General features: G+C 34.7%; 1 protein-coding gene across 7 annotated transcripts in view; it reads right to left on the bottom strand.

Moving 5' to 3' along the window:
• The window catches only part of SENP7 (SUMO specific peptidase 7), a 149219-nt gene that overhangs the window by 20506 nt on the left and 112371 nt on the right, over window positions 1–16342 (bottom strand). For all 7 annotated transcript variants that reach the window (XM_060640149.3, XM_060640155.3, XM_060640152.3 and 4 more), the window contains 3 exons: window positions 11517–11550; window positions 2658–2837; window positions 565–827 (listed from right to left, as the gene is read on the bottom strand). In XM_060640149.3, coding sequence (XP_060496132.1) covers window positions 565–827; window positions 2658–2837; window positions 11517–11550 — 477 coding nt within the window. The remainder of the gene's footprint in view (window positions 1–564; window positions 828–2657; window positions 2838–11516; window positions 11551–16342) is intronic.

Raw genomic sequence — 16342 nt, forward strand, 5'->3', positions numbered from 1 at the left:
TGCGGAGCTCAAACCCACGGACTGTGAAATCATGACCTGAGCTGAAGTCAGAAACTCAACCGACTGAGCCACCCAGGTGCCCCTAACTATGGTTTTTCTATGGTGGCTTTGTAATTTTTATTCCTTTTACATTTATTAGTTAAATACTTTCCTAAGAAAGAACTGTCAATTATCCACCATCAGTATTTTCCATTCATTGATTCTGAAATTTATTTGTATCAATATAGATTTTGGGTATTTATTTTATTCTTTGGTAATAATCATGTTATCATTACTGATTTTATTGATTGAATTATTCTAGCTGTGGGGTACCTGGCTGGCTCAGTCAGTGAAGCATGTGACTCTTGATCTTGGGGTTGTGAGTTTGAGCCCCACATTGGGTGTAGAGTTTACTTAAAAATAAAATAAATTAAAAATAAAATAAGACTATTTTAGTTTGGTATTCAGAGTTCCCTCAGGTTGACTCCTGAGCACTTAGGACAAAACACAGCATTTTGAAATCACCTGATTTTCAGGGAAAAAGTTTTTACTAAAATTTGACAATTATATTAATCAGATGCTAACCTGAGACACTGATTTCATCTTCATTTCTTCAGCAGCAACAGCAGGAAAAGAATAAGTCGAAGCACAATAATAATGAACAAAAGAACTTTCTTTTGAAGAGAGGTTCTGAAATAAAGGAAGTGCCTGAAACCAAGACAATGGATAAGAAAGTTCCAATTCTCCACTGGTTGTACTTATTTCTGTCATAATATCTTTTAATTTCAATTCTTCTCTTTGCGAAATAGGATTGTATAGCTCAAGAAAAATGAATTCACTGGATTTTGCTGTAAAAGAAAAAATAAATCAATTTTAATCAAGTATTATATTTCAAGAGGACTATAAATAATTTAATTATTAATAACAGCATTTTGTATGTTAGTTAATAACCGAGGGAAATTAAATCCCCAAACAGGCTATTAGTAACCTAGATTCAAAACCCAAGTTTTAAACTCCTCCTGCATTAAAATGGAAACTTCACAATGGCATTAGCTACTGTATCTCTACTACCTGGCATTTGTTAATGAATGTATAAATAAATGAATGAATGATAACTAAGGAACTAATTATTTTTCTCTAGCCTCCTCCATTTATCAAATCTACCAATTAAAAAATTATTCCAACCAACCAAACACTTCCTTCAAAATCATTCTGTTTCATCAAACATTTCAACAATCATCTCAAATTATATTCTCTCCACCCAGAATAATTATAAATGGCTAGTTTTATTCCCCCCAACTTCTCTGATATTTAATCATGAATTCTCCCAATTAATTTGGAAGTAGGACAGCAAAGTAACTAAGTAGTCCTCCTTTATCCATGGTTTCATTTTCCACAGTTAAAGTTACCCATGGTCAACAGCAGTCCAGAAGCAGATCTTTTTTCTGGCCTGTTGCCATAAGGTCAACAGTAGGCTAGCACTACATCAAAATGCCTGTGTCATTCACCTCATTTCATGTCATCATATAAGCATTCCCTCTTCTCACATAATCACAAGAAGATGTTACACATTCATGTAACTTTTCTTACAGGATATTGTTATAATTATTCTTATTATTGTTAATCTCTTAGTGTAGCTAATTTGTATATTAAATTTCACATGTATAGGAAAGTATGTAGGTATGTCTAGGGAAAAAAAACATAGAGAGTTCAGTACTATTTGTGGTTTCAGGCATCCACTGGGGTTCTTGGAATATATCCTCCATGGATAAGGGAGGGACTACTATAATATTAAAGGTATAAAATTTATTCACTACTTAACATCTTTAATATATAAGGGAGTAGAGACAGCAAGGTAGAGAGATCAAAGAGGTAAGAAAGAAGCTTACTAATCTGATTTACCCAATTCTAAACTAGACTCCTTTAGGAGTTGAAAACTAAACAAAGTTGGGAGATATTTAAGATGCATATATACAGACCAGTTTATGGGAACATACAGAAAAGTATTCAATCCAGTCTTAGAGAAATGATATATATAAGTAACTAGGTTTTATTTATTTATTTATTTATTTTTAATTTTTTTTTCAACGTTTTTTATTTATTGTTGGGACAGAGAGAGACAGAGCATGAACGGGGGAGGGGCAGAGAGAGAGGGAGACACAGAATCGGAAACAGGCTCCAGGCTCCGAGCCATCGGCCCAGAGCCTGACGCGGGGCTCGAAATCACGGACCGCGAGATCGTGACCTGGCTGAAGTCGGACGCTTAACCGACTGCGCCACCCAGGCACCCCTTATTTTTTAAAAAACTAAAGAAAATGTTGAAGGTAAAGACTTCCGTATTTTATTTAACTTTGCCATTGATTAGCTGCCACAGTTCTTTATGCAACAAGGGCAAGAAATTCATAAGAAAGGTAGCCAAGGATGGCAACTGACTAAAAGATAAAGTATTCCTTTCATTTTACCAGATAATTTCTCTTGGTTGAGTAAAATTATCAGGAGAAATTGTGTAGAATAAATAATTTACCTTGTATAATATTAAGGGCTAAAATTATTTTTAATCAAGTCTACTTAATTTCAATTCAATGAAATAATTACATTCTATTAAATTGTTTTAGGAGAAAACTATACACAGGACTTCTCAGGTTATTCTGAAATATAGAAATATTTCATATACTCACAGTGCTGGCTTAATATGGAATTTTCTAGTTGGGTCTGAATCTCTTGAAGATAATTTGCAGAGACCCAAAGGAAAAGGATAGCTTGATTCCTTTTACTGTGATCATCATCCTTATTTTTCCATAACCCAAACCTCTTTAAATGTGTGGTATCCACTAGCAATGAAACCTCATTCAGGGAGACTGAAACAAATAAAAGGTAACAAGTTAATAAATTATCCATTTAGGAATTAACACTGATATGCTTTATGACTCTTCTTTAATACATGATGTTTTTCAAAAAGAAGGATATGTGAAGTTTTACAAAAATCATTTCCAGTGTACTTCACTAACCTTGGCTGAAATACCTCAAACAATATTATTAGCATAAAAAAGATCATATTGCAATTAGAAAGGCCCAAATAATTATCAATCTCAGTTATATTCAGGAAAGGGAAATATGAAATTGAATTTTCATAGCATATAAACTTGTCCAGAGAGATTTCTTACTGGAAGTGCTATATCACCGGAAAAAATAAAATAAGAAGGAGAAGGAGGAAGGGTGGGGGAGGGGAGAGGGAGTGGAAGAAGGGGAAGCAGGGGGAGAGGGGAAGAAAGGAAAGAAGACGACTTTATCAATGCAGACAACTAGCACGGTTTTAACTTAGAAAATTATATATTTCTATCTTGGTTAATATGATCAACCAAAATCCCCAAATGCTATCATTAGCCAATTTATTCTTATGTTTCTTCTCCTAAAATATCTGCATTCCCCTATACAGACTAGCCACTATCAAAAGATTCTCAAAAATAACATGAGCTTTTGAATGGTCTAAGATAGTATTTTTTTTTAATTTTTTTTTTTAACCTTTATTTATTTTTGAGACAGAAAGAGACAGAGCATGAACGGGGGAGGGTCAGAGAGAGAGGGAGGCACAGAATCTGAAACAGGCTCCAGGCTCTGAGCAGTCAGCACAGAGCCTGATGCGGGGCTTGAACTCACGGACCGGACCGCGAGATCATGACCTGAGCTGAAGTCGGATGCTTAACGGACTGAGCCACCCAGGCGCCCCTATTTTTTTTTTTAATTCTTCCATGTTTTGGTGCACCTGACTGGCTCAGTTGGAAAAGCATGTAACTCTTAATCTCAGGGTCATGAGTTCAAGCCCCACATAGGGTATAGAGATTAAATAAATACATAAAACTTAAAATAAAATAAAATTCTTCCAGATTAGATTTTACTTCTTGAAACTTCTAGGAAATCACCTAGAATTATGGGTCCTTCTCTGAGTTAGCAAAAGAATCTTTCCTAAAGATTTTTTTTTTAATTCAAAGAAATAGAGAACTGGTATAAATAAGTCCTGAAGGTCATCTGACCCAACTTTAAGAAAACAAGCAGTTGAACAACTAATACAAGTATTGGTTAAGTATAAACTCAAGATGAATACCTATTTGAAACAAATTTCTTCATACTCCTCCTCCTATTATCTCCTGGCACCTTGCTACTTAAAATCTACTTCTGAGCCTGAGACACTGGCATCACACTGGAGCCTGTTAGCCTATTACAAATGTAGAATATCAGGCCACACCTTAGATGTACTGAATCAGAACTGATTTACAAATAAAACAAAACAAAAACAAAAACCCCAGATGATTCATATCACTCAACACTGAAGTTTGAAAAGCATTTTACAGTAAGTACTTACATACTTAACTAGTCATCTTAATGTTCCCACACGAGCCATTCTACTTTTAAATATTTTCTTATAATCAATTAATCCATTTTAAACATCTTGTCTTTATTTCTTTCATATTTCCTCTTTCCTTCATTCATTCTCTCCTTCCCTTATTCCATTTCTCCATGCCTTTTTCTTGCTCCTTTTCTGTGTTTCAATGTTTTCCTCTGTGTCTGTCTGCATGCATACCTGCCTACTTACTCTCTATTTCATGGAAATTTTTAAAAACATTTTACATTTCTTCTTTCCCTTTCTAACTCTCTTTCTGCCTCTTATTTATTGACATTTTCTTGGGTAATCCTTTTTAAAATCGCTTCTACCTATCAATCTTTAGCTACCTACTTACCTATCCATCACCTACCTATGGATCTATTTGTATTTTGTACAGCTGCCTACATATCTGTCTACCTTCCTATCTAGCACCCAGTCATCAATCTTATTTTTACTGTAGCATTTTGACTGAGTTACTTTTAGATTTCTTTCCCCACTGTCCACTATTGTACTTTATTTTCTTACTGGCTCCTCCTTTCAAACCCTTCTTTTTATCTCTCATTCCCACATTCTTTCCTTCATTTTTTTTGTATTTTATTCTTAGACACTCATCACTTTAAACTTCTCTCTCTTGCCTCCCCTTTCCTATCTTGGCCACTTCCTTTTTCTTCTCTCTTTGATAGCTTTTTTTCTTTATCTTTTCTCAGTCTAATTTATTCACTATCCTTTTCTTTCTCTATTCTTACCTTGCTGTATACTGCCTGTTTTCCATTCTTCTTAACTTCCTCCCTTTCTCTCCTTCTTTTATCCCTTTATCTCTCCTTTCTCCTTTCCTTTCATTCCTCCCTCTATTCTATCTTTGTATTTTTAAACATTTTTCTTTACATTACTCTTTTGTTCTCTTTCTCTTTGCATCTATTTTGTAGTCTTTCATACTGACTTAGGCCATTTAAAGTCTGCTCTGTCTCTCCCTATCTCCCTCTCTCTCTTTACCTAGCTATTCTGCTTTATATTTCTTTTTTTTTTACACTTACTTTGACCTTTCATTTTATTTTTTCCAGATAAAATTAATTGACACAAAATTATCATATAACATTGTGTAAGTTTAAGCTAATGTTAATTTGATATATTTATTGCAAAACAATTACCATCAAAGCATTAGCTAACACCTCTGTAACTACCATTTCACATTCGTGATGAGAACATGTAAGATCAACTCTCTTCGCAATTTTCAAGTATATAATAACAGCATTATTAACTGTGATCACAATTCTGTACATTATTGATCTTATAACTGGAAGTCTATACTCTCTGACCAACATCTTCCCATTTCCCCCATGTCCCAGTCCCTGGTAACCACGATGGCTAGTCTCTGTATTTATGGTTCAGCCTTTTTAGTTTCCACATATAAGCAATATCATGCAGTATTTGTCTTCCTCTGACTTATTTCAATTAGTAAAGGCCCCCAAGGTCCATCCATGTTGTCGCAAATGTCAAGATTTCATTCTTTCTCAAGATTAATATTCCATTGTACATATACACCACAAAATTATCCATTCATCAACAGACACTTACGTGGCTTCCAAATTTTGGCTACATGAATAATGAGGGGTGCATATATCTTTTCAAAATCCGTTTTCATTTCTTTTGGATATAAACCCAAAAATGGGACTGCTGGATCATATAGTAGTTTTATTTGTAATTTCTTAAGTCTATAGACCATTTTCCACAGTAGCTGTACCAGTTTACAATCTCAACAACAGTGTACTTGCTCATTTCTTGTCATTTTGATGATAGCCATTCTAACAGGTGTAAGGGAATATCTCATTGTGGTTTTGATTTACATTTTTGTAATGATTAGTGATGTTTACCATCTTTTCATGTGCTTATTTGCCATTTGTATATCTTCTTTGGAAAAATGTGTATTCAGTTCCTCTGCCCATTTTTTAATCAGACTTTTTTTTCCTGCTGAATTCTCTGAGTTCTTTATATATTTTGGATATTAACTCCTTCTCAGATATTCCACAGAATGCTTTTTCTTTTTTGCTGATTCTTTCCTTTGCTATGCAGAAGCTTTTTTGTTTGATGTAGCTCCACTTGTTTATTTTAGCTTTTGCTGTCTTTGCTTTTAGTATCAAATCCTAAAAAATCATTGCCAAGAATGATAGAAAAAAGCATTGGGGATAAGTTTTTTCACAAGTTTTATGGCTTAAGATCTTACATTTAAGGCTTTAATCCATTTTGAGTTGATTTTTGTATATAATTCAGGTAGGAGTCCAGTTTCATTCTTTTCCTTGTGGCTGTACAGCTTTCCCAACATCATTTATTGAAAAGACTATCCTGTCTCCATTGTATATTCTTGGCTCCTTTGTTGAAAATTAACTGACCATATATGCCTGGGTTTGTTTCTGGGTTCTTAATTTTGTTCCACTGTTTTATGTGTCTGTTTTTATGCCAATACAAAACTATATTGATTACTATAGCTTCGTAATATAGTCTGAAATCAGGAAGTGTGAGGACTCCAGCCACGTTCTTCTCACGACTGTTTTGGCTATTTGGGGTCTTTTGTTGTTCCAGACAGATGTTAGAACTGTTTTTTCTATTTCTATAAAAAATGTCATTGAGATTTTGATAGGTATTACATTGAATCTGCAGATCACTTTGGGTAGTATGGACATCTTAACAACAATAATTCTTCTAATCCATAAGCTATATAACTTCCCCATTCTGAAAAATGTCAGTGAAACTGGCAGCAAAGACAGATTAAAAGAGTAAAAACCTTCAGGAAACTTCTCAGCATTTCTTCCTCAGTCAGCTCATAACCCCAAATAATTGATATTATTTCTGTGCAATCTAGACAATTATTATTAATCCAAATGTACCAACCTCTTGGCATAAAAGCTTAATTTTCTTTAGAAAAAAGATTTAACACCATCATTAAGGAAAGTTTACCTCATTACCAAATTTTCCCCCAATATTTGGTTTATTCTGTAACAGGAATATAGCAGTAACTGAAAATGGGAGTTGTCTATCATCTGTCCTACCCACTATTAGCGATCTTAGTAACAGACCCTAATTTTATTTAGAAACCAAGATACTTAGCTGTTAGAAACTATTTCCTAGCTTCCTTTGCAAATAGATGTGTGGTCAAAGGACTACCTTCTAGCTAAGAAAATTTAAGTAGAAGTTAGGTGGCATGCACATCTAAGAAACCTCCTTCAAAAGGCAAGAGAGGGGCACCTAAGTGGCTCAGTTGGTTGAGCATCCAACTCTTGATTTTGGCTCAGGACATGACAACAGTCATGAGATCAAGCCCCATATCGACCTCTGCACAGAGCCTGGAGCCTGCTTAAGATTTTCTCTTTCTCTCTCCTCCCTCTGCCCCTCTCCCGTGCATATGCACTCTTTCTCTAAATAAACAAATTTTTTAAAAAGACAAGAAATAGGTGGTATGTGTGTGTTGTTGTTGTTGTTTTTTTTTTTACCATTTTCCCCTTCCTCCTGCCTTCTACCTAGAACGCAAACATGATGACTAAAGTACAAGCAGACATTTGGACCATGAGACAAACTTAGAAATAGAAGTCATACATTAGGAATGACACAGTACAAAAACAATAGGGCCAGGACCTCTGATGACCAAACGAAACACCGTATCAGCCCTCTTCAGCCTACCTCTGGAATTCTTCTTTGGAAAGGAAAAATAAATTATTTTCTTTAAGCCACAGCCAAACAAAATTAATAGCTAATATAAATATGTAAATCATTATTTCTCTCAGCTACTACAGAAAAAGAATAAACATTTAGATCTAGGTTCCTTATGTATAAAAACCTTTTTATATGCATGCCTTGTTTATAAAAGATTTTTATATATGCATATACAGAATTTGTGGAAGAAGACTAATGTTTTCCTCTTATATTACAAAATCATAAAGCCATTACTACTGAAGAGAGTATTTTCCCTAATTGTTAATTTTAAAATACTTTTTAAATGCTTGTTTATTTTTGAGAGATTGAGAAAGACAGAGCATGAGCAGGGAAGGGACAGAGAGAGACAAACACAGAATGTGAAGCAGGCTCCAGGCTCCGAGCTGTCACCACAGAGCCCAATGTGGGGCTTGAACTCGTGAACCTTTCCATCATTTTTTATTAAAAATGTCTTTCAAAAATCACTTGGAACAGAAAAGTTATAAAAGCAATATTTGAAACAAGATATAAATATTAACTATTAAAACTTAAAATATTATTTTTGAGGTTTGTATCATACATATTTGAGAAGTAGCTCTGTTACACAGGTCTTTATAGATTATAGATGATGTAGTGGAATTACAACAAACTGAAAATCTTCTGCACAGCAAAGGAAATCATTAACAAAATGAAAAGGCAACCTATGGAATGAGAGAAAATATTTGCAAACCATATATCTGATAAAGGGTTAATATCCAAAATATATAAAGAACCCAGAGAACCCAACAGAAAAAAAAAATCCATTTAAAAAATGGGCAGAGGGATGCCTGGGTGGCTCAGTCAGTTAAGCATCCGACTTTGGCTCAAATCATGATCTCACAGTTTGTGCTCAAGCCCTGCGCTGGGCTTTGTGTGGACAGCTCGGAGCCTGGAGCCTACTTCAGGTTCTGTGTCTCCCTGTCTCTCTGCCCCTCCCGTGCTCACACTCTGTCTCTGTCTCTCTCTCAATAATAAATAAACGTTAAATTTTTTTTTTTTTTTTAATGAGCAGAAGGGCACCTGGATGGCTCACTCAGTTAAGTGTCTGACTTGTTTTCAGCTCAGGTCATGATCTCAAGATAGTGAGACTGAGCCCCACATGGGGCTCATGCTGGGCATGAAGCCTGCTTAAGGTACCCTCTTTCTCTTTCCCTCTCCTTCTCTCTCTCCACCCTCCCCACCCTATCCTGCCCCATGTGGGCATGCACGTGCAATCTCTCTCTTTAAAAAAAGAAGAAGAAGAATGGGCAGAGAAACTGAATAGACATTTTTCCAGAGAAATCATACAGACGGCAAACAGATACATGAAGAGACACTCAACATCATTAATCACCATAAAAATGGAAATCAAAACCACAATGAGATATCCCCTCATACCTGTCACAATGGTCATTATTAAAAAAAAAAAAAGTGTTAATAAGGACGTGGAGAAAAGGGAACCCTTGGGGCACTAGGTGGCTCAGTTGGTTAAGAGTCCAAGACTTTGGCTCAGGTCATGATCTCGTGGTTTGTGAGTTCAAGCCCCACACTGGGCTCACTGCTGTCGGCCTATCTGCACAAAGCCTGCTTCAGATCCTCTGTTCCCCTTTCTCTGCCCCTCCCCCATTTGTGCTCTCTCAAAAATAAATAATAAAACATTAAAAAAAGAAAAGGGAACCGTGAACACTGTTGGTAGAAACGTAAACTGGTGCAGCTACTGTGGAAAACAGTCTGTAGGTTCCTCAAAAAATTAAGAGAATTACCATACGACCCAGCAATTCCAGTTCTGAGTATCTATCCAAAAGAAAAGAGAAAAAACATTAACTCAAAAAGATGCATGCACCCCCACGTTCACTGTCCCATTATTCACAATAGCAAAGATATGGAAATGACCTACGTATCCACCGAAGGATGAACGAATAAAGAAGATGTGTTATGTATATAAAATGGAATATTATTCAGCCACTAAAAAGAAAGAAATTTTGTCATTTGAGACAACATGGATGGGCCCTAAGGGCATTGTACTAAGTCAGACCGAGAAATACAAATACTGCATGATATCACTTATATGTGAAATTAAAACACACACACACACACACACACACACACACACACACACACACAGACAAGCTCACAGATATAGAGATCAGATTACTGGTTGCCAAAGACAGAGGGTGGAGTGGGCAAAATGGGTAAAGAGGGTCAAAAGGTATAAACTTACAGTTATAAAATAAATAAGTCACGGGGATACAGCCTAAAGTGTGTGACTATAATTACTAATACAGTATTGCACATGTGAAAGTTGCTAAGAGAGATCTTAAAAGTCATCAATCACCAAAAGAGAAAAAAAAAACCTTTTGCAACTGTGTATGGGGAAAGATGTTAACTAGACATACAGTCAGGATCATTTTGCAATATATACAAATACCAAATCATTATGGTGTACACCTGAAACCAATATAAAGTTACATGTCAACTGTACCTCAAGTTAATTTAAAAAAAAAAAAAAGAATATGAGAGAAGCACTGTCACATAGGTATTTTTTTAATGAAAAAAAGCACTTTCTTCTATGAAATTATTTCCTTTTAAATCATAGGTTTTTGTTTCTTCTATTTAGAAGTTAATGTTATATTATTCCATAACTTGTTTAAACATCCTAATTAGGAATATCAATATATTTATTCTGTGCCTAGCCTTATTATTCTTACCACTTATATCAGCTTCCTGATTATTAGATTATCATAATATACAATTGTGGTTCTGTGCATGGGTACCTGCAGAGTCTGATTAAAATTACTTTGATCACTTCTTCAGTCTTGGAACAGAAGCTTCCTCTCTTCCCTAGTTCACTTGTGAAGTGGATATTTGTGTATATTTTTCTTCCTCATTCTTTTCCTTATTCATTCTCTAAAGAGACTATTCTCTATTGCTTCTTATTTTTCTTAGTGTCATTATTATTCTGAAATGATTTTACTTGGGGAAAGAATAAGAAAACGTTCTGAGTCTTTGCATATTATAGGTACAATTTCACATCTACTTTGCTTTACTCAGATAAGAAAAGATATTAAAAATCTCTCCTAACTCCTATGCAAAACCATTTCACATATTTTGTACAGCATTATAAATTTTCCTTACACTTCCTATTTTTCATACATTTCATCATACCAAAATCTTCTTGCTATCAAAACTTTATTTCTGTTAATCCCAAAAAGTTACCATGAGTCCCTTATTATTCAAGCCATTAAAACAATAGTTTACTATTTTCGATGTTATAAAACACTTTAACACCTTTTGAAGCTGCTTAAAAAAGTGTTAACTAGAAACACATTATTAACCTTAGTTTTACTTAATTTCTATACTGGAAAAAATTATGGCTGCAGAAAGATTTCAAAGTTTTGCTATTTTATGTTCAAAATTACAGTGAAAAAAAGATCACAAGACAATGATAGCTTACCTTGAAATGGGATCTTAACATACTTTGTCGTGAACTAAAGAAAAAACAGAAAAGCAAAAATGAGTTACCACTCAACATATGGTTCCATTCAAAATTTTCAATTTTTCTTTTTCAAACACAAGTATATATTCAAAGTCGATACTAAAAGTGCTCAAGCCTTTTTTTTATTTTCTTATTATTTTCAAATGTTTATTTGTTTATTTTGAGAGAGAGAGAAAAAGAGAGAGCATGAGCAAGGGAAGGGCAGAGAGAGAGAGGGAGACAAAGGATGTGAAGCAGGCTTTATGCTGACAGCAGAGAGTCAGATGTGGGGCTTGAACCCACTAATCGTGAGAACATGACCTGAGCCAGAGTCGGACACTTAACCAACTGAGCCACCCAGGAGCCCCTCAAGTCTTTTTATCAATAAACCAAGAAAATGTAAAGACTTAGTTTTTATGGAAGAACCCAGCACATGTAATTTAATTCTCAATATGCTCATTTGTAAAAACCAGTAAGACTTTATTTAACATATTTTCAAAAATGTTTTCTGAATATTTATAGAAGAAATAAGACAAAGTCTTAAGAAACTGCCAAGAAACCCAACAAGGTATCAGTGATTTTGGTAAATAAACCACAAAACAAGGTTTAATTCTTGGCTTTGTTGACATTTTGGCACTCATATTTCTTTCCATGTTACAAATCCCCTTCCAACTGAGGATTTAGCCAGGTTTTTGTTCTTTCTGCTCTTTCTGTGCCAGGACACTAATTTTCTCTAGGAATCTTTTGTATACATCTGACCTTAAGTATTGTTTTTATAATAAACTCAAGAATCGTGGAGCACCTAAATCTTACATGTTCTACCTAAAATAGGCTTGTGCTCTTAAGTTTGTTTTTCCATTAATGCCAAATAAACTCATACCTATTTATTTATTATTCGGGTTCTCTTTTGATCAATACATTTGTGAAATTGTTTACCAAATGAAGGGTACAGTCTGTGAACACAAAACAAAATCAAAAAGGGTCTTGGTACCTGGTTACCTAAATTACTACCAACAGAGTTCCAGATAAGTAGCAAACAATGCCCAGTGAAGCCACAGGGTTACTGTGACTCCATTTCTTTTTCTAATTTAAGACTTACTTCATATTGTAGTTTCAGAAATATAAAACTCATATTGCAGAGTCTAAGTCAGCCGCTAAAGCAAAATTCAAGCAAACGGACATATGAGTTAAAAGCTGAATTTGAGGTTCAAATCCTATCTCTAACTCTACCACTTATACAAACAGTTAAGTAGGTAAATTTAGGTAACTTACTGAACCTCTGTCAGCTTTAGATTAAAAGCCTTAATCAAAAGGAGCAATTATCATTAGACACAGCATCTGATTAAGTGTATTATCTAGTTTAATTTAGTCAAATACATCTCATTATTCTGTCACTTTCACACAACTGTTTATATATATATATGCATACACACACACACATATATATGGTGTATATTTTCCTTTCTCAAATTTTGACTTATTTCACTGTGTCTTTAATCTCATAAAATATATCTTGGCAAATGTAAATAACTAGTTACAGAAAAATGAATATAAGGAATGTTTGCTTTTGAGATTTTATAGACATTACTATAAAATTATGAATTAGAAGTAGTGTATTTATGTATCTTGGCCTCAACTTTGTCATCAGTCTCTCATTCTTCCACAATAAGCATTCTTGTCCTACCAAATCTTTCAGCATGGCAAAGATCTGATATTCATTTACACCTTTGTGTGATGACTAAGCCAACATGTAACGTCTCCCAAAAGCAAAGCCCTATTCCCAGCAAAAATTTAATCCCCTGTTGGGAAAATAAGGCAGATGTTTTTGTCAGAGTAAGGTAAACTCAGTTCTCTGAAATCATACCATATCCATTTTGTAACTTCTTACAAAAGCCAGTATAGTTCTCTGAACACAATGTGTACTTAATAAACATTTGTCCCACTATCAACAAAGTTGAGAAATAAAAACTAAAATGTTCACGTCCATTGCAGCATTCTCTACCTTAAAAAACAATAATACTAACTTAAATGTCCAACTCTATGAAAATGGGCTCTAATTTAAGTAGTTTCCCACTCTAGGTATTTTTCTGGTTTAGCTAAAATGTAATTATCATGAGAGTGAGAACAATATCTATCTCTAGCTAATCTATAACAACACATTACTTATTTTTTTTTAATTTTTTTAATGTTTATTTATTTTTGAGACAGAGAGAGACAGAGCATGAGCAGGGGAGGGGCAGAGAGAGAGGGAGACACAGAATGTGAAGCAGGCTCCAGGCTCTGAGCTGTCAGCACAGAGCCCGACGCGGGGCTCGAACTCACGAACTATGAGATCATGACCCGAGCCGAAGTCGGATGCTTAACCGACTGAGCCACTCAGGCGCCCCTCTATAACAACACATTAATACTCATTAAACATCTGGAAAATGACTGAGTTTAATTATCTTATTTATTCCCCCACAAAAAATTCTTCAATTTCTAAGTTACAGAGCATTATGAACAGTGTCTGAAAAGAGATTATATAAAAAGTCTTTTGAGGGGTGCCTGGATGGCTCAATCAGTGAAGCGTCCGACTACAGCTCAGGGCATGATGTCACAATTTGTGAGTTCGAGTCCTACGTGGGGCTCTGTGCTATCAGCGCAGAGCTGCTTCAGATCCTGTGTCCCTATCTCTCTCTATCCCCCTCCCTCTCTGCCCAACTCTCAAAAGTAAATACACATTAAAAAATAATAAAAATAAATACGTCTTTTGAATCCTTGAAAGTTTTTTTTTTTAGTTTATTTATTTATTTTGAGAAAGAGAGCGAGTTCACCCATGCGAGTGCGTGAGGTGCAGAAAGAGGGAGAGAGATAGAGAGAGAGAATCCCAGGCAGGCTCTGCATTGACAGTGCAAATCAGGGGTGTGAACTCATGAACCATGAGATTATGACATGAGCCAACATCAGACACTTAACCAACTGAGCCACCCAAGTGCCCGAATCCTTGAAAGTTTTAAGACTTTTCCCTTTTTCCCTTTTCCATGTTATGCATTATTTTTAATTTCTAAAATTGCTTATGCTCTCTCCTTAGTAACATAACTGTTTTAATTTTTGTAGAATTCTTCTCAGTATTTCTTCATATACATATATTATACCTGCATATATTTGCTTTATTTTACTAAATTATTTTCCTTTAAACATTTAAGTTTTCATTTCAATTATAACAAATGTTCCAACAAACATGAAACACATTTTTAAAACCTACTTTATCACATTTATTGAGTATTTGCACTCCCCTACTACCAATAACAAATACTGGGACAACCAAAATGTCCCAACAGTCAGGAATTAAGGACAACACAAATACCCCCAAATAGGTACATGAACTAACTTCATATAATAATGGCAAGTTACGAAACAGTATATATGTCACATGCTTTTGATTTAAACATATATATGTATCTAACGAAGAATACAGAATGATATATACACTGTAGAGTTACTGGCAATTGTCTCTGGGCAAGCAAGATTATAGGTATTCTTTAAACTGTTTCTTTATTCAATTGTTCTCTTAAAAAAATTTGTTTTAACACTTATGTATTTTTTGAGACAAAGAGAGACAGAGCGTGAGCAGGGGAGGGGCAGAGAGAGAGGGAGTCACAGATTCCAAAGCAGGCTCCAGGCTCCGAGCTGTCAGCACAGAGCCTGACGTGGGGCTCAAACTCACAACTGCAAGATCATGACCTGAGCCGAAGTCAGACACTTAACCAACTGAGCCACCCAGGCACCCCTCAATTGCTTTTCTGTTTGGTCTTCTTTTTTGCCCATAACAAGCCCACCTAACTGTAATATACAATTAATATATTAACTAATGACAATCCACTGCTGAATATTTATGTTGGATTTTCCTCCCCTGACTAATCAATTGTTGTCATATATTTATATTATCTAATTTTTTACCATCACAAAGAAGCCAACAGAAAAAAAGTGATTAAACTGAATTTAAAATAAAAAAGTAAAATGGGGATAAGAGGAGTGAAGATTGTAAAAAGTGCATGAAATTCCTTAACAGAAAAAAATTGTAATATCACCCCAGGCATGCCAAAATCATTAATATCTAAAAACTACTGTTTAGGGAATATTAATTTTAAACAAATTATTCTTGTGTTTTCATACAAATAAATTTTAACTATATCACAAGTTACTACTGTTTGTAGAACGCAGAATTTGCTAGATTTATACATGAAATTAGGTCTTCCTCCTGCATGGTCACCAAGTAAACATATACTTTACGTCTTAAATCGTATGCTGTCTTCTCTGTGAAGTCTTCTCTGATTCTTCCAGACAGATATTCCCATATGCACCCTTCTTGTCCATATTTCCATTGTACAAAATATCTATTTATGTGTCTGTCTCTTCCATTAGACTACAAGTTCCATGAAAACACAGACCATGTCTTACCATTTTAATATTCCCTGCCCTATCCCTAACACAGTAAATATTAATAAAACTTTTGGGAGAATACCTCAGTTATAATCTGACATGGTCAATACAATTTAACCAACGTTTTAAGTGCCTATTTAGGTGTGAACCATTTATGGAAGATATAAAAGCGAATAAAAGTATGGCTCTTCACCACAAGATGTTTAAAGGCTAAAACTGAGAGGTTTAGGCAAAAATGTAAAAACAATTATGAACACAAAGAATAAATCTTACAACAGATGTACAAAGTGTTATAAGTACATAGTAAAGGGAGAAGTTATTTCTGGTTAGAAAAGAGAAATCAGGAAAGGTTTCCTGGAAGAGGAAGTATTTCAGATAAACCT

The sequence above is a fragment of the Panthera onca genome, chromosome C2, assembly GCF_046562875.1.
Source record: "Panthera onca isolate mPanOnc1 chromosome C2, mPanOnc1 haplotype 2, whole genome shotgun sequence".
In the NCBI taxonomy this organism is placed as follows: Eukaryota; Metazoa; Chordata; class Mammalia; order Carnivora; family Felidae; genus Panthera; species Panthera onca.